This window comes from Vipera ursinii (genome assembly GCF_947247035.1).
Source record: "Vipera ursinii genome assembly, chromosome: 14".
Taxonomy (NCBI): Eukaryota; Metazoa; Chordata; class Lepidosauria; order Squamata; family Viperidae; genus Vipera; species Vipera ursinii.
The window spans coordinates 369,641-391,325 of NC_139527.1; the positions used below are offsets into that span (position 1 = coordinate 369,641).

Here is a 21,685-nt window from a genome sequence, read left to right on the forward strand (position 1 = left end):
TTCCGGCTAAATTGCTCTGGGGTGCTCTAGCGCCATCTCTGCCCCCTCAAGCCAGCTGCACCGGGCCCTGGGGAACAAACCTGCGGGAGGCTCCCTGCGTGGCTGGCCAAGGAGCGAGGCCTCTGGGAGGAAAAGGCAGGTCCAAGCAGGGCCTCCTTGTGGTGGGACGGTAATGCCTGACCCGCCCGCCACCCCAGAGGAATGGGTCAGCTCCGCTTCCTCCTTTCAGAGCCCTTCTTCAAACCGGCATTATTCTGCTTCAGCAGCCCGAAAGAGGAAGCGGCTTCAGCTGATTTTCCAGCAGCTGCTCCAAACTGAAGATGGAGACCGGGGGATTCTTTTATCACCATTTTGGCTCCTTATGTGTAGGCGGTCTCCACTGGGCCCCACGGCTGCTTCTGAATGGCTAAACTCTCTGAGCTGGGCAGGGTTCAGGCTCCACTTGGAAGTCTCCCAGGTGGGCGAGTGGTGGGGAGGAGCTGCAAACGAAATGAACCCACCCCGGTGGGTGGAAAGGAGGGCAGCTGCGGGGGCGGAGAGTGGCAGGATGAGATTACGGCTGTAGGGAGAGGTGGTGAGGATTGCTGGAGGGGGGCAATTTGCCTCGGTGGATGTCAGGCATGGAGACCGCTGGCAGCCTCTCTGCGCCCATCAACAGACACACACACCCCACGGACCTGCAGCTCTTTGGCCTCCCTCGATGCCCGCAGCCTCTCGGCCCGTTCCGCATCCAGTACCCGACAGGCGACGTCTCCTTTCAAGCGCTCGTCCGACAGCTCTGCTGTCAGGTCTATGACCTAAGGAGAGCGGAAACAAGTGGTGGGAGGGAGCCTTCTCCAAGGACACACACACACACACACACACACACTCTGCAGGGATACTTTGGCAGAAAGGGAACAAATAGGAGACTTAAGAAAAGCCCATGGTTTTGTTCCCTGTGTGGATCGAGAGCCAGGACAGACAGGCAGACCAGTGTTTCCCAACCTCAGCAGCTTTAAGATGGGTGGACTCCTAGAATTCTGGGAGTCAGAGTCTCCCCACAATCTCGCTAAACACACCCTGGCGGTGATGCCAGCCCTCACAGTATCTGCCAACTTCTAGTGGCTTCCAGAGTGGCTGCACAGCAATGACTGAGAGGCTGGCCGGGACTTGGGGGAAAACCGGTTTCCATTCAGCAGGGGGGGGATGACAGAGGGACCACCTGCCCCTTTGGGCTCCCCTCCGAGCTTTGGGAAAGGATGCAGCACTGGGATTGTAGCTTCGGGAGTTTTCCTTGCCTCACACAAATCCTCTCTGCAAGTTTATTGGAAACCTGAGACATTTTGATAATCTCCCGGGTGCTCGGGGGCATAACGATAGTGTTAATTAATTAATTGCTGAAAAGAGGCTTTGGCGGGAACATGCCAAACAACTGTTGTCTAATTCCCTGCACAGCCGAATGTGCAACAAACGCCTGCCAAGTTCAGGGCGGGGTGGGGGGCAGAGGGGGAGGGAAGCTGATCTGGCAAAGCTTCAGCATCTCCGTGGGAAGCAGGGAAGGAGGGCCGGCTGGCCCTGGCAGAGGGAGCGGGAACTGCCGAGGGGCCTCTTTCGGCCGAGGGGCACGGAGCACGCCACCTGAAGGCTTTCAGGAACGGACCCTCCTGCTCCCAGAGCCCCCAGTCGGTCCACCTTGAAGGGCTGCAGAGGCCAGGTGCAAAAATTCTAGAGCTTCTTCTCAAGCGCTTCCCAGGAGACCAGAGCAAGAAAGACCCTCCCGTGGATGTTTCTTAAAATGGGACCAGGGCAGTTTGCAAGACCTGCTCAGGGCGAGCACGAAGAAGACTTTCCTTTCCCCCTCCCCTTTTGTGCTACGCCGTTTTGCAATTGCTCGTTCTGGAGTCAGGCTTGATAAGGAACCTGACAGGAATGCTCTAAACCATCACCATAATAAAGCACAACCCTTTTGTGCTCCTTTGTAACCCCCTTTTTGAAAAGAGCCAAGCAGACCCCCGCAGGGCTGGATAAAAGGGGGCGGGCGGGGGCTTCTAAGCATTTGACGATGGCTTTTCTCCATGCCGAACCTCACCTGCTTGCAGCAGAGGAACATGCCAAGCACCCAGGCAGGGGACCCCGGCACTCAGCAAGACCAGAGAAAAAGCCCCCCCCCCACACACACACACCAGCTGATGGGAGAGGCCAGGCAAGCCACCCGCCTGCCAAGAAAGGGGCCAAAATTGATTATTTGATGGGCTGAGCCTTAGCCCAGCTGGCCGAGGCCCCACAGCTTGTCCATGCCGGCACCATCACCATCACTGCCCTCTGGTGCTTCCACAGACCCTCCCATGCTAGAAAGAGAGCTTCAAAGACTCCCCTCCCCCCCAACGCCTTGTTCACACAAGACCTCCCTCCTGTGTCTGCCGATGCAGCATCACGTCCTACCTTGGTTTCCAGCAATTCGCTGTTCTGCCGAAGCTCCTGGCGAGAAATTTCCGAGTTTTCCAACTTCTTTTGGAGCATTGCAAGTTCCTCCTGAGGGGAAGAAGGAAAGGAGAGGAACTTCTTCGGGGCTGATCCACCACCTGCAACCTCGAGTTGAGGACCACTGACGTTGGGGAGGCGACCCAAGGAAAGGGAACGCTGCCGGGCCTGCACTGGGCTGGGGACCTCAGCCCAGATATCTGGGGGTGCCAGCGGGGGAAGTTGCTAGAACCTCTTTTTTAGAGAACGGATTTAGCTTCTGCTGTATCTAAGGAAAAAGGGGATTTGAGCCTTGACCGCTTTTTCTCCTGGCAACTCACGTGCCTCTTTGACTTGGAGCTGGCCTTCTGCCAGGCTGATGGTCAGGAGTGGCCGGATGCCACACATCAGCTGCCACCACGGCCAGCTCTGCACGGCTCGGTAGACGGCCAGGTTCTTCTGGATGCATCGGGCAGCCAGGCTCTGAATCTGAAGCGGGAGAGGGGGACACCTCAGGGCCAAAGGATTCAAGCCACCACCAGAGAGAGACAGGATCGGAGTAGGGAGGGGCCGCTAGAGCCACCCACTTCCCCTCTGCTGAAGGCCGCCCAGCCTCCTCCGTGGGTCCTTTCCCCACTCCAACTGCCCCGGGCCCTGCTCCCCGCCCTCCTCCACCGCAAGGTAGGGCTACCTTTAACCTCTGGAACTTCTGGCGGGAGAGGAGGCCCCTGCAGGCCGCCTGGAGCAGGACCAGGCTCTGGGACAGCACTTTCTCTCGCTGCTTCTCCAGCCGCGGAAGGACGCCGGCCTTCAGGAAGACCTGCCAAGGGGGAGGGGAGGGGGGGAGGGTGAGACCGCCCGTTGCCCGCCAGGCAGGAGGGGCCCCCGGGCGGCTGGCTCCAGTACCTGAGTGTGGCCCACCGCCAGGCTCTTCTTCTCCAGGTCGAGGGCTCGGAAGAGTTCCTCCAGGGCCTGCGGGGGGGGGGGAGGGGGGGGAAAGCACAAACGTCCTGCCAGACCCACAGGAGAGGCTGGGCCCAGCTGGCATCGATGTCTCCAGTGGCTACGTTCAGTCAACATTTCAGCTGGAGTTGCCCAAGCAGGGACACAGATTTTCTCTCTCTCTTTCGTGCATCCGCAGAGCCAGGATTGTTATGGACGTAACAAGGGATAAATTCGCCCAGCGGAGCTCAGTGGCCGCTGGGGCTGCAGCAGAAGGCCCCTGCGCCCCACCCCTCCTGCAGCTGGATGTCTCTTGGGGGCTCCTTTGCGGGGAGACTCTGGCTCAAAGCAGCCTCCAGGGTCACCGGAATTGACCTTGAAAAGTTACCCTGTCGTCCCCCCCCCCCCGCCTTCCTTCTGCCACTCAGATCCCCAGAACCCAAGACCCCCCAGGGCGGACGAGAGTCAGAGCGCTTGTCGGACGAGTCTCCCCGTGGCGCAACATGGCAGGCCTGACCTTTCCCCGCTGTCAGCGCCTCTTGTTAAGTCCTCAGCCTGAATCCCCCCCCCGACAGGATCCACGGGGCGGCTGCTTCCGCCACGCAAGGCAGCCCACGTCCTTCCCAGGGACCACCAGGAGGCAGCTGCTGACGGCTGGCTTTCCTTTCTTAGCAGCTGAAGCTACAGGGGCCATCGGGGCCCTTCCCTCCCTCCCTCCCTCCCTCCTCCGGGGCTTCTCCTCCTGACCTCCTTCTCATCCGTCCGCTCGTAGGCCGAGGTGAACCTCTTCATCTCCGGCTGAGCCAAGCCCTGGAAACGCCGCCGGAACTGGGCCAGCTCCATGCGATCTGCATAGCCTGCCCAAACAGGGAAGGTGGTGATGTGCTTAGTGCACAAGAGGCCGGAGGAGCAAGTCCCATCTTGTGCGTTCAGTTTCGCCTGCCTACCGACCCCAAAGATCGGAGTCCTAGCCAGCCCTCAGAAATCCCACCACACGCCCAGCTGGAAATTAAACGGGGGTGTGGGGGGGCGAGATTGATAGAGGGCCTTGCAGCCCCCCAGGCCCTGAGATCCTGTCCATCAGGGAAAGAGCTCCCAGGCTGGCCTCCTCTGTAACTTGCCCAACGGCCTGTAAGTGGTTAAGCTCTGGGCTGTCATTTGCAGGGCTTCTGCTGGATTTTATTGACATTATAGCAGTTTCTGAGATTTACGCTGCTCTTTTATTGAAGCTCATTGTGTTTGCACTTATTATCTTAAAGAGCACGCTGTCCTGGGAACCATGTGCTGAAACGCACTTTATAAATTCCCCCAAAACAAGCAAGCAAAGAGAAGTGGCATTTTGTCATCGCAAATACTAACAAGCTGCTCGCAAAGTGAAGAGTTTCAGGGCAGCACAAACCAGCAAGCCATGTGTGTATGTGGGGGGGGGGGGGGAAGAGGGAATAACCTAGGAGACCCCCAGTTCTTTGGAGAGTACAATGCCCAGAATTCCCAGCCAGCCTGGTTGTTGGTCTCAGCTGCTTCTTGGCTTCCTTGCGTGATTGATATCAGAGCCAGCTTCCAGCCAAACTTCCTCACTTCCTGAATCCGTCAGTCGCCTTTTGTCTAACCTGCCCCTCAACTGCCCTCCCCGGGAAGGGGGGCCGATATTCCCTGCCCTGCACGGTGCCTTCCTTGCACTCGGCAGGGCCCCCCAGAAGCCCTCCCTTCCGCACCGATTCTGTAGAGCTGCAGGGCCTCCAGGATCAGGCTGCCGGAGAGCTGGGCGCGCAGGGTGGGAATGTCCCAGGCCGGTCCTGGGGTGGCTTCCGAGGCCTGGGTGGGGGGCCGGGGGTCTTCCGGCGTCCCAGGGTCAAGGCAATGGAGAAAGTGGAGCTGAGACCGCTTGACTAGATTGCTGAGAGCGTCCTGCGGTGGGAGGAAAGGTGGTTTCTGAGAGGTCCCTCAGCAATCCATCTCCCACGCCTCTCCTGGGGCGGCAGGAGCAGCAGCCATGCCCTGCAGAGGCTCTGTTTCCCGGTGGCTCGACACGGCCCCCCGGGAGGGGGTTGTGCCTGTCTCCAAGGGCATTCTGGGAAACAGAGCTCCTGCAGTTCCAAGAACCCCTGCTCAGACTGCTTTCCCCCTTGCCAACCACATTCACAAGTAACTTCTGTGTAAAAAGATCTGTTGGAAAGCAAAGGAGGATCTCCCCGCCTCCCCCTCCCTTCGCCTCGGTTCTCCCTGCCGGAAGCTGCCTTTGCAAGCCGACCAGCCAGGACCCAAATGGATCAATGAGGAGGCAACCCAGCCCACCCTGGATGGCCCTGGCTGGGCGCTTCGCTCACCAGCTGCAGCTTGATCTGGGCACAGACGGACCTCTTCTTCACAGTGGCAAAGGCACTGGTGAAGGTCTTCCTGACGCAGCCGATGCGCTGCAGGGCCTGCTGCGAGTGGCCCTCCCAGCCCGCCACCGACCGGCAGAGCAGGGGCACGTGGGTGCGTGGCAGGAAGAGTTTCCTCAGAGCCTCTCTGTGGGGAAGAAAGGGGGCTCGTCAGCAGGAGGGGCCCCCCCCTCAGCCTCCCCAAATCCACCCAAATGGGCACCTCGATTTCTAATTTGGCTCAGCTGTTGGATGGCGGATCCGACTCTCAGCCTGGCCTACTTCAGCCTGGCCTACTTTGCAGGGATGTTGTGGGAATAGTCGGGGGACGCCCAGGTCTTCTGGGAAGGGAGACCCACGCACCCCTTAATTCTCACCCTCCGGCCACCCAGCCATGCCGTTCCAGATAATAAGAGCTTGCTCTGAAAACCCCCCTCAGATCTACACCTCCTCCCAGGCTGAGCGGCACGCCTGGATGCTGACCCACATCGGCTGCCTTTTTAAATAGCGACAAAAGTTGCGACTTTGCTTGGCAGCCCCCATCACCCCCCCCCCACTACCACCTTTCTTTCTGGCTGAAGGGAAGCCAAGGGGCCGATTCCCCCCCACCCAGTTCAAAGAAAGCTGGTTGTTCAGGAAAGGAAGTGCAAGGCCAGCTGAGGCAGGAGAAGGTGGGCAGCCCGGCCTGGCCCTGACCCCCTCCGCCCAGAGGGAGAGGCAGCCCACCCCCACTCACATCCTGGACCGCTGCAGGAGCTGGATGGCGTTTTGCACAGAGAGGTTCCACTTGGCCTTGCTCACCCAGCCGGTGGCGTCGTAGCGGACGGGGTCCGTGCCCAGGCGGTGGGCAACCTCAAACTGCAGGGGCTGCTCACACCTGCGCAGGACTCCCTGCTCTGCAGCAAAGAGGCCGAGTAAAGCTTAGCTGCTCTGCGGGTGGGGGGGGAGAGGGCAGGAAGGGGCCCACGATGCCCAGCAGCCTTTGTTCTACGGCCTTATTGGGCATGAAGTGGGCAACGCATACATGAATTGCCACTGACAGGGAAAGGCCCCAAAGCTGCCCTCTCTGAAGCGTCTGGAGGGCCAGGCTGCCCCTTCCTTGGTGGGGCAGAGCAAGTGCACAGCTCCTGAGTTGGGGCTGCCTTGGATGAAGGGAAGAGACCCGTTGCCCTTCCCGATGCGGCTGGCATCGACCAGGTTTTCCCCTTGGGCCTTACCTTCCTCCCCGAAGGCCGAGCACAGGCGGTCAAGGGCCCTGCTGTCACTGGAGTCCTGGACCAGGGCCTCCTCATCCAGGATCCAGAGCAGGCCCTGGGGGCCCTCCGAGGGGCCCCCGGGAGAGAGAAGCATCTGAAGGGGGACAGACCGACTCGGCTACGTGGCACCAGGCCACCCCACGGCTTTATCTTCCCCACCCTCCAACCCACCCACCCCTCGTGCTTCGTGCCAGCCCTGCCTTGGCACCAGGACAGCTGCCGCCCTCCCCCTCCCCAGCCTCTGAATTACCTGGGACGGGCTCTGATCTACCAGGGCCACCGTGGCCGCCGGGGAGAGTTCAGGCAGATCAAAAGGCACCTCAACGTTTTCCTGGGGAACATGGATGGGAGGCGAGTGGGTGGAGAAAGTCCCCTCTTTGGGGCTCTTCCCCACTGGCCCCCCCTCTTTTCCTGAGGCTCTGAGCTTCCATGATCTGAAGGCCGCTGCCTCAACCTCTCCGTGGCCTTTCCCCAAAGTCCTCCTTGAGGCCAATGTCCAGCAAGCCCCCGGGTAGGGGATCCCACTGCCCCCCTCCTGGGAGCAAAGCTGGACAGCTGAGGGAGCAGCAGGGCAGGCGCCTCACCTCCTGGTACCTGCCCACTTCGGACTCCAGGGAGGCCGCGTAGAAGAGCCCCTGCAGCCGCTCCTGCTCGTAGTTGTGGCAAAACTCCTCAAAGGTGGCCGCCCGCTCTCCCTTCTGGTGCCGGGGGCTGAGGAAGCCGGGGGCGTCCACCACCATCAGGGAGGCCGTGGAGAGGTGGCTGGAGGAGAAGGACCTGCCAGAGAGGAGGACGGCTTCCCATCACGCCGGCCAGCCCTCGGATGGGGCAGCCTCTCCCGCCTGGGCTTTCGCTGCCCCCCCCAGAGCAAGGCCAGCCCCAGTCAGGGGGAGGCAGTGTGGGGTGGGGTCTGCTTGCTTTTCCCAGCCAGACTCTGAACATACCGGCGACCTTTGCAAAGTCGCATCCATTATTAATAGGCAGCAGCCCCTCTGCCCTCACCTCCCATCCCCCACAGCCTGCCTTTCCCACACCTGCCATAGGTGTCCTAGTCCCCACCCCCTGGAAGCCCATCTTCATCAGGGGAGGGGCCCCAGGCCGGGGGGGGGGGGGAGAAGAGTCTCTCCTGGCTGCCCTATCACTTATGCACCTTCCTAATTAATTTTGGTTTTATTGGTTTTAAGGCAATGTCCCTAAGGACATCCTACACATTTAATGGATTATTGCCCTCACCCCCTCGGGTGCCACAGGGGAGCCCACCTGTTGATCAGCATCACCACGGCTGCAAACAGCTCCTCGTACAAACCAGCAGCCATGCCCTGCAGGCACTCCATCCCGCTCAGCTTGGGGCCTGTGGAAGGAAGGACCAGTGAAATCTGAGCAGAGCAAAAGACATTAAGAATCTGCTCAGCCCCCCCCCCCAATCACCCGAGTGGAATAAAAGGCGTCTGGAGAGCATAGCAGATTCCAGTTCTTATCAGAGGCGGCTTCAGTTTTGATGCCTCCAACCGAGATTTGTTGCAGTCACTCTGGAATCACCCTTTGCCCACTGTGGCACACGGCGTGCCCAGCCTTGCCCTGGACTGCTAGAGCCAGGAAACCCGTTTCCGTCATCCCGCTCTCCAGTGACATTTCCGCAGGACCCTCCAGCTTTTATTTCAGTGGAGAAAAGCCAGGGTGTCCTGCGATGATGGAAACAGGTGGCCCCCCCACATTTTTATTATGAAGCCATCAATATAGGAGAACTAAGAATTTTCGCAGTTGTTTAGACTGAGTGTGCAGCTGACTTGATGGGACTGTGCGTAGACAGATGACCGGAAGTGTGTAGGAAGCAAAAGAAAAGGCGACACACCAGCTGGGCGATGGTGGGGACAACCCACCCACTCCCTTGTCTGCACCCGCCATCCCTCTCTGCCTTTCTGCCAAGCTGAATAATCCAGAGCTGCCAGGCCACAGGCTCCACGCCACTAGGGCACCGACCACCCATCCTAGTTTAGCAGCTGCCCATCCTGGCGCTGGCTGTGCGAGGGAGGGGACGAAGCCCGTGAGGCAGAAACGCCCCTGTCATCTCCTCCAAAGGGAAAGGGCCGGCAACAAGCCAGCCCAGCAGGTCTCACCTGGCACCTGGTCTGGTTGCTAGGACACCATCCCAATTGGCAGCAGCCTTTAAGCAGCAGGGCCTGGCGAGTCCCACTCGAGGCCTGGTGGCAACAGAGAGCGCAAAACCCAGGCCTAATGGAGGGGAGGGGGATGGAAAGGCAGCTGGGGAAGGGGATTCGGCCCAGGGAGGAGTGGCCAGGCTGCCTCCTTCGTTCCTTTCTGTTCACACCTCCAAATTGTCTTCCTGCGTGGAGGTAGCCCTCAAGGGCCGTGTGTGTGTGTGTGTGTGTGTGTGTGTGTGTGTGTGTGTGTGCCTGGTGTCATGGTTCCGACAGACAAAGATGAACAAAGCAGAACTCGGGGACAGGGTGGAAAAGCAGAAAGGATCAGGGATCTCCTGAGCAGACCCCGTGTTGCAAAAGGTCAAGGCTCAGAGGTTGGAGCCCCACCTGGGTCAAGGGGGCCTGTGAGGGCAGAGAGGGAGACCAAGCAGAAATCACACTGAGGGGGGGAGGCACATTAAAAACAGTGGGGGGCAGCCGTACCGTCGGATGGCTCCTCCAGGCCAGCTCCAGCGGTGACCTGCTCAAGGATTCGCAGCAGGTGGTGCTTGAAGACGGCTGTGGTCAGCTCCTCCGCCTCGCAGCCCAGGACATCCGCTGCCCGGTTGGCCCACTCAAACTTCAGGAACTGTTTCCTGCCCACTGGAGGAAGAGCAGGAGAGCCATCTAGGAAGCCCCCCTCGGGATTCCCCAGCTCCCCTTCCCACTCTGAGTGGCCCAGCCCTGTTTCAGCCCTTCGACCACACTGGCCTCTGCCTTATGGCGATGCGCCTGGCCAGGCTCAAGGGAGCCGCCTCAGGCCCTCCACACACCCCAACTGAGCCAACAGGAGCAGCGCTGTCCCTTCTGAGGTTAGCAGCAGGCTGAGGAATTCCCTCTGTTGGGTCTCAGGCGCCCTGCGATGGCTGCTGCCCACGGGCCCTGGCTGCAGCTCCCCGACAGCACAACAGCCACAGAGGTTTGGCTTTCCAGGAAGCCCCCAAGAGCAGCCAAAGAGGGACCATCGCTGCAAGGGCAGAGCACCAGGAGTGGGGATCAGTGGCCAATTTCTGCTTGCAAACCTTCTTCGACAGGAGAGGGAAGCAGTCCAAGTTAATGGCTGCTCGGGTGAAATGGGCAGGGGCTAATGAGCTGTAATTTCCATACGGCCCCCTCCTTCGCAAGGAGAGAGTAGAATTACCCTGACTGCAGCCACTGGGTTTCTTTTGCCTGGCAGGGGCCACTTCCCCTCTCCGGCTGCAGGAGGGCTACGGGTTCACCTGCCAAAATGGGGCTTGGCTTTGAAGGGACCTTGCGGGACCCTCCCTGACAGCCCTGCCTGAGGAAACACTGCCCCCGCCTCCCACCCAACCCGAAAAGCCCAGCTGCACAATGTGCCTTTTCAGAATCGCCATTTAACCCCCGGGACAATTAGTTCTGCTTGGCGGGTTAGGAGAGAGAGGGGGGGGGGCAGAACAAGCCTGGTGATGAAAGCAGCAGCCGAGGCAGCAGGAAAGCAGCCTGAAGCCTTCTCCGAAGGTTGGAAACAGGAAGGGCCAAGGAGGGACGAGGCTGCCCGAGGGAGGGCAGAGGCACAGGGGGACTGAGCCGTGGCTGGGGTGCCCGCGACCAAGCACGCCTGGCCATGCAACACGAAGGAGGCCTCAGCAGCGACTCGAGAGGCCCAGCCGCTGCACCCTCTTCCCAGCCCTCAAAATCCAGGAAAGGGGAGGCGCTCCAGGCACCCCATTGCAGCAGCTTCACTGACGGGCCCACAACCGCCGGCGCATCCCACCTGCCTCCGATCGCCTGGAAGCCTCCCACTTTTTAACCGGGATCCTTGCTGCCCACCTCCACCTGCCTCCTGCTGGTCCCGGCTCAGTTGCAAAGGCCCAGTGGGCAAATTGCCTCTGGGCGCCGGCAGGGCCCACATGCGGAAAATCCACCGGAAGGACTCTTCTGTTGAGGTGGGCATGAAATGGTAAGGCCCCCCTCCCCAATTCAGGGTCCCGAACTCCTGGCCTTCAAAATCAGGGAAGGGCCAACCAGGCCACAATGAGAGACCCTGAGGGTCCCCCCAAAAGTGAGCCGACAATGCTGTGCCTCTTCTAAAACTTTTGTTCCCTCGATGGAGAAGCTTGGCAGGGGCAAAATGCCTGTGCCTGGAAGACTGAGGTGCCAACTTCCTAATTTCTTAATAATTAATCATTGATTCATGGGTGAAATTACCGTAAGGTGCGGTGCATGCTAGGGAGACATTTATGAATGGAGTCCCAGCAGATTCCCCGCCCCTGCCTGCCTGTCTCTTTGAAAGGGAAGTGCATAAATCGTCAGGAGCGACTGCAGGAGAGCAGGCAGCCTTAAAGAATTTATGAGCAACTTCACAGCTTCTCTCTCTCTCTCTCTCTCTCTCTCTCTCTCTCTCTCTCTCTCTCTCTCTCTCTCTCTCTCCCTCCCTCCCTCCCTCCCTCCCTCCCTCCCTCTCTCTCTCTCTCTCTCTCTCTCTCTCTCTCCATCTTAAGGGGCTTCGCAAACCAGCAGGGTTTCCATCAAAGAGTCTCCCCCCAGTTTAACTCCGACCCAGAAACAAGGAACTCACAGGGGAGGGAGGAGAAAGATGGCTGGGCAACGGAATCCAACAGGGCACTTGAGCAGCTCTTTAGCCCTTTGGGCACACAGCCCCCCCTCCCAAAACACAGCCCACTCCGAGCCCCCCACGGGGCTCAGGGCACAGGGAGACCTTGGACTCTACGGCCATTTGCCCTGGCAACTGCGCTTCTTCCAGCCAACTTGAGACCCCAAGAGCCACTTGACCAGCCTCGCCCGCTAAGTCAGTGCCCCTCTCCTTGGCTTTTAGGGCAGCATCCCAGATAAAAGACTAGCAGGGCAGGGGAGGGGCCGCCCCACGGGGCTCTTGCCCCCTCTGCCCGGTTGTACCTTTGCAGACACCAGCAGCCCCCAGGTGATAAATGCCAGCCATGACTCGCCAGAGCGCTTCCTGCTGAGCTGCCTCCACTCCTAGGGTGCCCAGGGCAGCTTGGAGCTGGGCAAAGGCGGCCACAGCCTCCTGCTTCTCTTCTCCCTGCAAGAAGGACGAGTGTCCCAGAATCCCCCACCAGCCTCGGGGGGTGGGGAAGGCAGAAGCGGCTGGGGGTGAGCTGGGGGAGAGACTCAGCATGGCCAAGACTAGGGGGAAGCGGGGCTGCCCTCTCCGCCCCAGAGGCCTTTGCTGGTCTTCCTGCTCTCCTCAGCAAGAATCGGACTCGGATGGAAATGGCTGATGGAACAAGTTCTCAGCACGGGGGGGAGGGGACCAGCCTGACCCACAGACTTTCTCGGGGGACACCCAGCCAGGGGGCAGAGCGGGAGACGGAGCTACTCACCTTGAGGCTGGCTCTAATGCCAAAGTAGCTGTTCTCTGCCATTTGATGCAGATGCAAAGTTGACCTATTGGCAGAGGTTGGAGGGGGGCACAGAGTTAAGCACTTGCAGAAAGCGTGGATGCCCAAAGGGCCTGCAAATATTTAGCAGCCAGTCAGTATCTTTGGTGCCAGCCACAGCAATCAAGAAGGGTCCACAAAAGGACCCCTGCTCACAGCTGGGCGCTGCCAATGATGAAGCCCCCCCAGGCCTGGTAGCAACGCATGGCAGCCTTTCCTGGCTCTCTGGCCCCCTCTGCTGGGGAAGGGAAACCTCTTAAGGCGGCCAGGAGCAGCTACAGTACAGCAACCTCACCTTTAGAGTGGGGAGGCCCTAAGTGGAATTTTCCTCCAGTGGGATCTCCCCATGTATTTTACCAGGAAACATAGACAGGGCAGGCTAGAAAAGTCAGCGCCCTCCTAACCATACCCAAGCGCTCCGGGTTTGTTGGCAATGTCTGTTTTGGTGAGCTAACCCTAACCCTAGAGCCTCCTCAGAGTCATGAAGGGAGGGGGAGGGGGAGGAAGGGGGGAGGAGGAGGCTCCCCTCACTTCCGTGCCCATTTCCCACAGGAGGCCGATGTGCCCCACCCCAGCCATGCCCAGATTCAATACATTCTGAGGGAGCCTGAAGGTCACCCTGCCTTCACCCTCTGCCCCCTGCCTGCCAGCCCACCTCTGGTCCAAGTCCAGCCCTGCCAGCATCTGCGAGAAGACGTTGAAGGTGCCTTCTCCCTCGGGCTGCTGCGCCACCCGGGCTCTTTCCAGCAGCATCGTCTGGGCGGGAGAGAGGAGGGGGGACTCCGGATGAGCTCCTTCCTGAAGCTGGCACCTCACCTGGGCACAGCTGGGGTCACCCCGTTGAGGATGTCGGAAGGCAGGCGCTGCTGTGCCCCAGAAACCCCCACCCACCGCCACCTCCAGCCCTCTTACCTGGAGATGGGCAGCCGTCACACGCCCAGAGGCACTGAAATCCAGCGCCATGACCATGGAGAAGCGGGTGGAGGCTCCGTTAGGCCCAGCAGGTACTGTGCCAAAGGCTCTGAGCACCGTGAACATGGCCTGGATCTTCTCCACTGCAAAGCCAAAACATTCTGGAGAACGCAGGCGTGTCCCTCAACACCCCCTCCCTCTGGCCATGGGGACTGGTGGGATTTGAAGGCTGCTGGGTTGGGGGGGCTGCCCAGAACATGTCCTACCTGTGACCCGGTTGTCCACGCTGCCCGCGGTGGCCACAAGGTACTCCAGGATGCTCTGGCAAGCGGCCGTCTTTCCCGTGTTGCTTCTGCCCAGGGGCACAATGGCCTGGTCCTGCCTCTGCATCAGCATGCGCCAGTAGGCCCTGTGCGCCACCGCAAAGATGTGCGGAGACATCCTGTCCCTCCTGCCCTGGAAGGCCTGGGAAAGTATGGCCCAGTGTGTTCCGTGCACAGCCACCTGGTCACCCGCCAGAGGACCTAGAGGGCAAACTGGCCCTTCACCCAACAGCCAGGTTTCTGTACCTTTCTGGAGCTGCTGGCCAGGGAGGGAGCCGGCCTGAGGGCCACCAAGTGAGGGCCAGCGAACGTGTACGGCAGCTGCGCCTGGCTCCTCTGGCGGAGGACGTGGAGGACGCTCGCCTCGTTCAGGCTGACCAGCGCAGCCAGGTCCTCAGTGCAGTCCAGGCTGGACGGATTGGCCTGTTGAGGGGGGGGAGGAGGTGGAACATCTGACCACAGAGGAAGCCGCCTTCATCTGCCCGGTTCCCTTCGTCTCTCCAGCAGCCAAAGGAATGAAAGAGACCCCCACCCGGATGCTTCCAGAGAGTCAGGGCAGGCAGAGGATCGTGCCAAAATGACCCCCTAAATTCAGTTGCCTTCAGGCAAGGATAGAAGCCCCCACCTTCTGGACATCCTCTTCGTCCACCTCCACAATGGAGCCATCGGCGTCCAGGCGAGCGCGCACGGTCCCTGGAGGCAGCTCTGGAGTGCCCACGTCTGGTTTCAGCTCAGTGGCTGCAAAATGAAGGCTAACTGTAAGGCCAAACCTCCCCTCCAGCCCCCGGGGGGCCACTCTGCAAAGGCAGCCAGCCTCCCCCAGCTCAGAGGAGCCCCCATTCTCAGCCCGTGAGGAGGGGGCTACCCGGGGTCTGCTCTGGGTCAGGAGCCGCCACACGGAAGGCGTTGGCGCCTCCCCCAGTGACCCTGCCTGCCTCAATCACTGCCCACCTTCCTCACACACAAACACACATGCACACCAGTCACAAATGCAAATAGCAAGGGGAGAACAATCTTTGCCTTTTACTTATTTATCACATTGATATTCCACATGAGTTCAAGGACTCTCAGCAGTTTTCACGATATGAAAAATTAATTAAAACATCCATGGTACATGAAACATCAAAAAAAATCTTAAATCCTAAAATCCTAAAATAATAAACCATCTCAGTGACAAACGTACAAATAAAATAAGCCAAAGCATAAAACCCGGCATAAGGCATGAACTCAGTCCCTCCGCTCTTCCCCTCCTTCCAAAGTCACTGGGGAGGGGGCTGCTCCTACCTGCCTTGAGGGGCTACGCTCCCCCCCAGCCCCTCAGCTGCAGAAGCCAAACCTACCAAGAGCAAACTTTTCCTTCTGAACCAGCCAGACTTTCTCCGTTTCAAACCAGACGTCCTCAGGGACCTGTTGGAGGAGGGGAGGCTGGCAGCGAAAAATTTCACTGGTTTTCTAGCAAAGCTGGGGTGGGAGCTCCTCAGGACCCTTTGCAATCTGGGGAGTGTCCAGCCCCGTGCCCTCCCACCCCCTTTGCCCCTGAAGGCCTGGCCCCCCTCTTTCGGCCCCCGCTTGGGGTCTCCCAGTGCCCTGAACCGCTGTGGTTTCGTTTCCTTATTTCTCATCTCTTGCACAAAAAGGCCACAACCGCCATCCCAGCGGGATTTGGGGGGGGGCATGAGTGGCCTTGTTTTATTGATGCAAAGTGGATCCGTGATGGAAAGGCAGATGGGGAGAGCCAGAGGGCTGCCCAGGGAATTCAAAGGAGGGGGGGGAAAAAGAATTCTAAGCATCGTTTCCCATTTTGGGGGGCAAGAGGTGGGCAGTCTGGGGAGGAGGCAGCCCAAGGGGCTCTGAGCATTCGGTCCTGCCAGGCATGGGACGCACCGGGCAGCTCCAGGCTCACCTGGCTGGAATCGGGACTCTCTTCCGGATCCTCTGGTCCGTCTCCTGCCAAGACCTCCGCTGCTTCTTCCGGGCCCCCCTTCACCTCTGCTGCTGCTCCAGGGGGGGGCTGCTCCCGCCCTCCTCCAGCCGGAGCCTCGGCTTGCTGGGCTCCCTCCGGCCCCCTTTCATGGCTGGCAGCTGCCAGCGCCTCTCCTGGCCCCTTCGTGCCTTCGGCCACGGTGCCCCCTTCCCTCTCTCCTCCCTTCCCTCTCTCCCGGCTTTCTTCCCTCGGCTCCCCCTCCTCTCCCGGCTCCTCTCCACCTGCCCTGGTCCCTTTCGCCCTCCTGCCCAGCTCGGTCCTTCCCTGGGCCATCTCCTTCGTGGGGCTCTCAAGGCCTTTGCCCCGGGCAGCTGCTGTGCCAGGCCTGGAGCCCAGCGGGCCTTTGCTTGCTTCTGCAGCAGGCGCTCCGGCCAGGGGAACCTTCTCTTCTGCTTTGGGGGTAGCAGCTGGGGCCGGATCGGGCCCAAAGAGCTTAGCGTTCCTTCTTGGGGGGCCTATCCTGAAGGGCAGCGTCTTCTTCTCTGGGAGGGCAACCCTCCCTTCCCCTGATGGCTTCTCCCCGTTCGGCCTGCCCTGGGCCATGCTGCCCCCCCCCTCCAAGCGGTCGTCTTCCTTGATCACAAACTGCTGCACGGGCCCCACCACTGGCTTCCCGGGAGGCTGCAAAGCAAAGCAAAGCCCATCAGAACTTTTGCCCAGGGACCGAAGGGCACCAAGGGGGCAGAGATTTCTCCCTGGAGGCAAAGCACGGGGGGCAGGTGGGAACCCATGCAGAGTAGGCCCCTCCCGAGGATTCTGAGAACTGGGGGGGCCTCCAGGGCCCCCGACACACTGCAGGGAGATCCAGTCTGGCTCTGCTTGTGCGCCCAGCAAGGACGTGATGCCCCCAGGAAGGCTGTCGGGGCACCTTCCTCTCCAGAGGGGGCCCCGACCTCAGAGCAGATCTCAAGGCAGCTTGCACTCCACCAGCCCCCCCCTCCCCCCACCACTCACATCTTCCTGGGAATTCAAGGCAACTTCCTCTTTCAGCCTCAGCGCCTTGGACTCCTTTTCGTTCTGCCGCACGAGCTGCTTGATGAACCCCCCAGGAATGATGGAGAAAGGCAAAGGCGGGGAGGCCGGCGGGGGGCTCCGGTCCTCTTCCCTAATCTGTTCACACCAAAGGGAAATGGAAGAGGTCAACTGGAGCAGATCCCCCAACCGCCCTGCCTCAGGGGACAGAAGACCCCCTCCCCAACCCAGAGAAGCTCCCCCCCCTTACAAAGAAGATGGCTCGGAGACCAAGCTGAAACCCCAGATGCGCTGCAAGGGGGGGGCTCTGCACTACTCTGTACATCCGTATGCACACACACACACACACACACACACACCGTTTGCAAGTTTCAAGGTACAGGAAACTGCCAGTTTGTTTGGCTAGATGTGACGCTTCAGCGGCCTTCAACTCTGGGGTGAAAATTCGAATTAGTTGCTAGTCAGAAGCAGAGCAGCTCGTGAAAAGAAGCCAACAATGCAGAGGAGGAATCAAGCCGTTAATAGCAAGGAGGGCAGCTCAGCAGCCACCGGGGCTTTGCTCGGGCCTGCAAGGGCGGCGGGGGCCTTTTGAGGGCACCAAAGCTCCCCCCCCAGCTCATGCCGCTCTCCACGTTGCCTCATGCGGGCTGCGTCTGCCAGGAGATCCACTTCCCTTCTGCTCCCACAGAGCGAGTCGTGACGAGATGGCCATGTTGACGGGCAGCTCAGAGTGGGGAGAGCTTCACAGATGGAGACAAGGAGGAAGGATGGCGGATGGAGACCAGGAACAGCAGCCTGCATCCGGATGGAGCGCACACCCAGACGGGCCGGAGGAAGAGGAGAGACCGGTCAGGCTCAGTCGGACCCCCTCGCCCCGTTCGGAGGCCCAGGCAGGGCAGGGCAGGGCACCCTACTCTGAGCCTCTGGTTTTCCAGACCCCTGGAAGGAGAGACGGCTGCCCCAATTCTCACACTGTTTGGCTCCTTCTCACGGGGACCACCTTTGCCAGCCCTTCCCACTCCAAGGCTTCCCCTCCCCCCCACCCCCCAGCTGAGGTCTCCACCGTCAGAAACCCTGATGCCTGGAGGGACCCTCACCTGAGCAGGCCCACCTTTCAGGCAGCCCCTCCACAATATTGTGGGGTCTTCTGAGCTTGGACTCCATGCCAAGCAACACAGCCCTCCTCCCCCAGCTCCATGTGTCTAGGAACTGCTAGACCTTTGCAGGGGTTGGGCTGAGTCTTAGCCTGCAAGCTGGGGCCACCCAAGAGAGAAATTCCTCAAATGCTTCCCACCGGCTTTCAACGGGGATCAGGACCGACCCTGATTAAAGCCTGGCTTTATCAAGAGCCCTTGGAAAGAGGAGGCCCTTGGGAGGTCACCTCCGCTGCTGACTCTGCTCTCTGGATCACGCCCGGGGGATCCTCCCAAACCCATCAGCGACCAGCAGCCGCTTTCCAAAGCTGTTCTGCTTCGGAATTGCTCTGGCCTTTATTTTATTTATTTATTTATTTATTTATTTATTCGTTTTATATACCGCCCTTCTCCCGGAGGACTCAGGGCGGTGTACAGAGCAAAGTAAGTATACAATAAACCAACAATAAAACAAATAAAACCCCAGATCTACAAATAAAACCCCAAATCTATCAGGCCAGGCCGGCTTGCTGGAATAGATAGGTTTTTAAATCTCGCCGAAAGGTGCGAAGGTCGGGGGCCATCCGGATTTCGGCTGGTATAAGGGCTTGTGCTGGCTGGAAAGAGGGCTGTGGACAAGAGCTGAATGTAGGGCACCATTCCAGGCTCCCAGAGCCTCTAAATCAGGGGCATGCATATTATTGTCATTATATACACACATACACCAAGCCTCTCTGTTTCCAAGTGTGTCTTGAGGCAATTGGGAAGTGCTAAAATCTACCTAAATGTAAATGTCTTCTTGGTGGTTCTCATCCCCCCTCCCCGTAACCATGGAGACATTTTGAACTGCCAGCTGGCTGGGTCCCTCGACCACAGGCGAAACTCCTCAGAAATCCAGTTCAAACACCCCTACAGTAAAAGCCCCAACCATCAGTTCAGGCAAGAATGAAGACTTGAAAAAGAAGTCCCGTGGCCACCTGGGCACTGCTGCCCTCGGCCCTCGGCCCACTGGCAAAACTGCCCTGGGCTGCCACCTCCAGCTCCTCTCTCTGGACAGGCTGAAATAGGAGCTTCGCCAACCCACAGCTGCCCGGTGGGCGAGAGAGGTGGGCCTTCTGCAGAAACCCGATCCCTCCTGCCCAGCGGAGAAGCTGACAGGGGCTGCCCTGGGCCAGTCGGATCTTTCAGCAGAGTCTGGATCAGCCTGCCTGGCCAGAGCCTGGCCCGCCTCTCCAGCGGCCACATTGCCAAGGCCTCCTTTGCTGCGCCGACCGCCCACGGCCAGGGCACCCAGCTGGAAACCATGGTGGGAGGCCATTGCCGCTTCGTCCCGACGAGGCTCTCTTAGACCAACAAGGAGGCGTCCTTGTGCGTGGCCACTTCTGCGATCTTAGGTCCAGCCACGTCCCTCTCAACCACCTTGCACCAGAATCATCTCTCTGCTTTCTGTACTCCCATAACCGTTTCCTCCTGCCTTCTGGGCTAAGCCGCCATTGCTTACACAATCCTGGCTTACCCTGCAAGGCCTAAGGTCACAAAACACCCTAAGGAGAAACCAGTCATGGCCCGGTGCAAGGCACGGACCTGCCACACACAGAGACTGTATTGATACAAAAGGCCTCATTTGGTTTCTGGATTAACAGAACACACAGCATCAGAAATTCACTCACCCCACCCCCCAAAGTGTTTGGCAACTTGGCTCATGAGAAGGCACTCCTGGGGAGGAGCAAAAGAGTGTCTTGGATCACCCTTATTTTATTTCATTAACTGGGCGCCTGTATCAGTTTAAAACAAAGTATGCTCCACCCATTGACAAGATCCAATCACTCTTTGGTGACAGGAAGAAAAGATGGTCCAGCTATTGACATTTCCAAACATGACAGACGGCCAACCTCCATCTAGTTACTGCTGAGAACTGGGAAACAACTGCAAACCCATTTTATGGCAGGAGCTCCCTGGCACTGCAGGTCAGCCCCCACCCCACAGGGGTACAAGACGTGTACACTTGTTTGCGGGTTCCCGCCACACCGGAGCAGCAAAGCAAGCAGTTACCCAGACGAAACTTGGTGGCCATCACTAGAAATCCTGAAAACCCAACTCTGCCACTATCTGTGGCCACCACGAGACCCGGGGCTCTTCGGTACATGAGTGCCCCCCCCAACTTTGTTCTTTTTGTACACAGACACGATCGCTGCACCTGTCACCTTTTGGATTCTGATTTCTCCAGATTTGGGCTACAGAAAGGCCCCTTTCTACAACAGAGGAGCACCCACATCCCCACGTTAAAATAACATTTCAAAGGAAAAGCCAGTTTGATCGCTTAAGATTTCTAACTCTGCCACCCACGTCTTCTTCAAAGGCCAAACTGGGATCGGCAGCTGAAGGCCCAAATCTGGCCAGGATTCAGACCGGCCTAGGAAGGCCCTCCAGGGGTCCAAAGGCCTCTCCTGATTAACATCTTCAGAAGCACTTCCGGCAGACAATCCTCCAGGGAGAAGGGACGGGACCTTCTTCCCAGCTGAGCTGCTCCTGGAGCCTGAGCTGAAGGAAGGCCCTGCTCCACCATTGCTCTCCGACGCTTCCGCAGGCTGTTCTTTCAGCCTGGCTAAAAATAGCCACCTGCTGACCCTCAGCCGGCATTTGAGAGGCCAAGGTAGGTGCCCACCCCAGACCTTCTCCCCAGCTTCTCTCCCCCCCCACGCAGCCCCAGAGGTCGCCTACCTTCTCTATCAGCCACCTGGCCGGCAACAGGTGAGTGGCTTCCTACACAAACAGCCCCAGCAGCAGCTACAGGCTCCCAGCAGGCAGGAAGAAGCAGGAGGAGGAGGAGGAGGACGGGGGAAGCAGCTAAGCGGACCCCTCCCCTCCCTCCCACCCCCGATGAGAGCCAGCAGCTGAACAGGAGGACATGTCATGGCTAAAAATACACCCGGGTGTTAGGCTGCCTGCCTGAGACAGAGGGACCCTGCCAAGCAGCGGGGCCGAGGTAAGGGGGGCTGGTGCCCTCTCCCTTGGGCACACTCGGGGGGCCAGCATCTGCACGTATGGCCTGGGACACCCACCCAGAAGAACAGGAGTCGGTGTGGGCTGTGACTTCTGCCCCCCAGGCTGAATCCTATCAAGCTCAGAGGGGCCAGCCCACCCCCACCCCCAGCCAGCAAGTCAGCAGTCCCAATTAACCACAAAGCATTAAGCTGAATAATATCACCCAACACAACCACAACTTCTAGATCTCACTCCAAGAGCATTGAGGGGAATGAATATTCCATTTTTCCCAAAGGCTACTCCAGATCCATCTACTGCCAAGACGTCTTGGTGAGTGGCCAAGAAGATCCCTGGATCCTTTTCCAAGCCTCCCCCACTTTGGCTGTCAGCTGCTACAGCCCAACCGGCACCCACGCTGTTTGCTTTTCCTGACCAGCATTGCCCACCATAGAGTAATATGGCTTTGCCTACTTTTGCTGGGCCAGAGGTGTTTGGTTGCCGGACTTTTGGCAGGCCCCGGCTCCCATGTGCACCACAAGAGTTTTAACCTGTAACGCACTCACCCCCCATAACAGTCTCCATGAGTCTCAGGACAAGCACAATCTTGGAAATAGGAATGACTTACATGGAAGATCCAGACGTTGCTCCAAGAATTCCCGGGAGTCTTTGTGCTGCTTCTGCTGTCCATCTGCGTCATCTCTTCCACCACGTCCAGCGTGGCCACTCACCCCTGGGGATCATCCTCTAGGGAAAACCAGTGACCCACCTTAGAAACAGCCCTGGTGCAGACACAAA

The 21,685-nt window shown here is 59.1% G+C and overlaps 1 protein-coding gene across 1 annotated transcript in view; it reads right to left on the bottom strand.

Moving 5' to 3' along the window:
- Window positions 1–20,721, bottom strand: part of MYO18B (myosin XVIIIB) — a 38,635-nt gene extending 17,914 nt beyond the window's left edge. Inside the window, exons 1-26 of the mRNA XM_083373705.1 lie at window positions 20,627–20,721; window positions 17,446–17,567; window positions 16,755–16,910; window positions 15,720–16,421; window positions 15,157–15,223; window positions 14,442–14,554; window positions 14,063–14,239; window positions 13,760–13,958; window positions 13,494–13,636; window positions 13,237–13,337; window positions 12,525–12,588; window positions 12,079–12,223; window positions 9,646–9,804; window positions 8,261–8,351; window positions 7,585–7,777; window positions 7,251–7,331; window positions 6,962–7,094; window positions 6,481–6,640; window positions 5,709–5,892; window positions 5,097–5,289; window positions 4,129–4,238; window positions 3,346–3,411; window positions 3,131–3,259; window positions 2,785–2,928; window positions 2,422–2,511; window positions 678–797 (exon numbers count right to left, since the gene is read on the bottom strand). Of these exons, the coding sequence (XP_083229831.1) occupies window positions 678–797; window positions 2,422–2,511; window positions 2,785–2,928; window positions 3,131–3,259; window positions 3,346–3,411; window positions 4,129–4,238; window positions 5,097–5,289; window positions 5,709–5,892; window positions 6,481–6,640; window positions 6,962–7,094; window positions 7,251–7,331; window positions 7,585–7,777; window positions 8,261–8,351; window positions 9,646–9,804; window positions 12,079–12,223; window positions 12,525–12,588; window positions 13,237–13,337; window positions 13,494–13,636; window positions 13,760–13,958; window positions 14,063–14,239; window positions 14,442–14,554; window positions 15,157–15,223; window positions 15,720–16,421; window positions 16,755–16,910; window positions 17,446–17,484 (3,759 nt within the window). The 5' untranslated portion in view covers window positions 17,485–17,567; window positions 20,627–20,721. The remainder of the gene's footprint in view (window positions 1–677; window positions 798–2,421; window positions 2,512–2,784; window positions 2,929–3,130; window positions 3,260–3,345; window positions 3,412–4,128; window positions 4,239–5,096; window positions 5,290–5,708; window positions 5,893–6,480; window positions 6,641–6,961; window positions 7,095–7,250; window positions 7,332–7,584; window positions 7,778–8,260; window positions 8,352–9,645; window positions 9,805–12,078; window positions 12,224–12,524; window positions 12,589–13,236; window positions 13,338–13,493; window positions 13,637–13,759; window positions 13,959–14,062; window positions 14,240–14,441; window positions 14,555–15,156; window positions 15,224–15,719; window positions 16,422–16,754; window positions 16,911–17,445; window positions 17,568–20,626) is intronic.
- Between the last annotated feature and the right edge of the window lie 964 nt (window positions 20,722–21,685).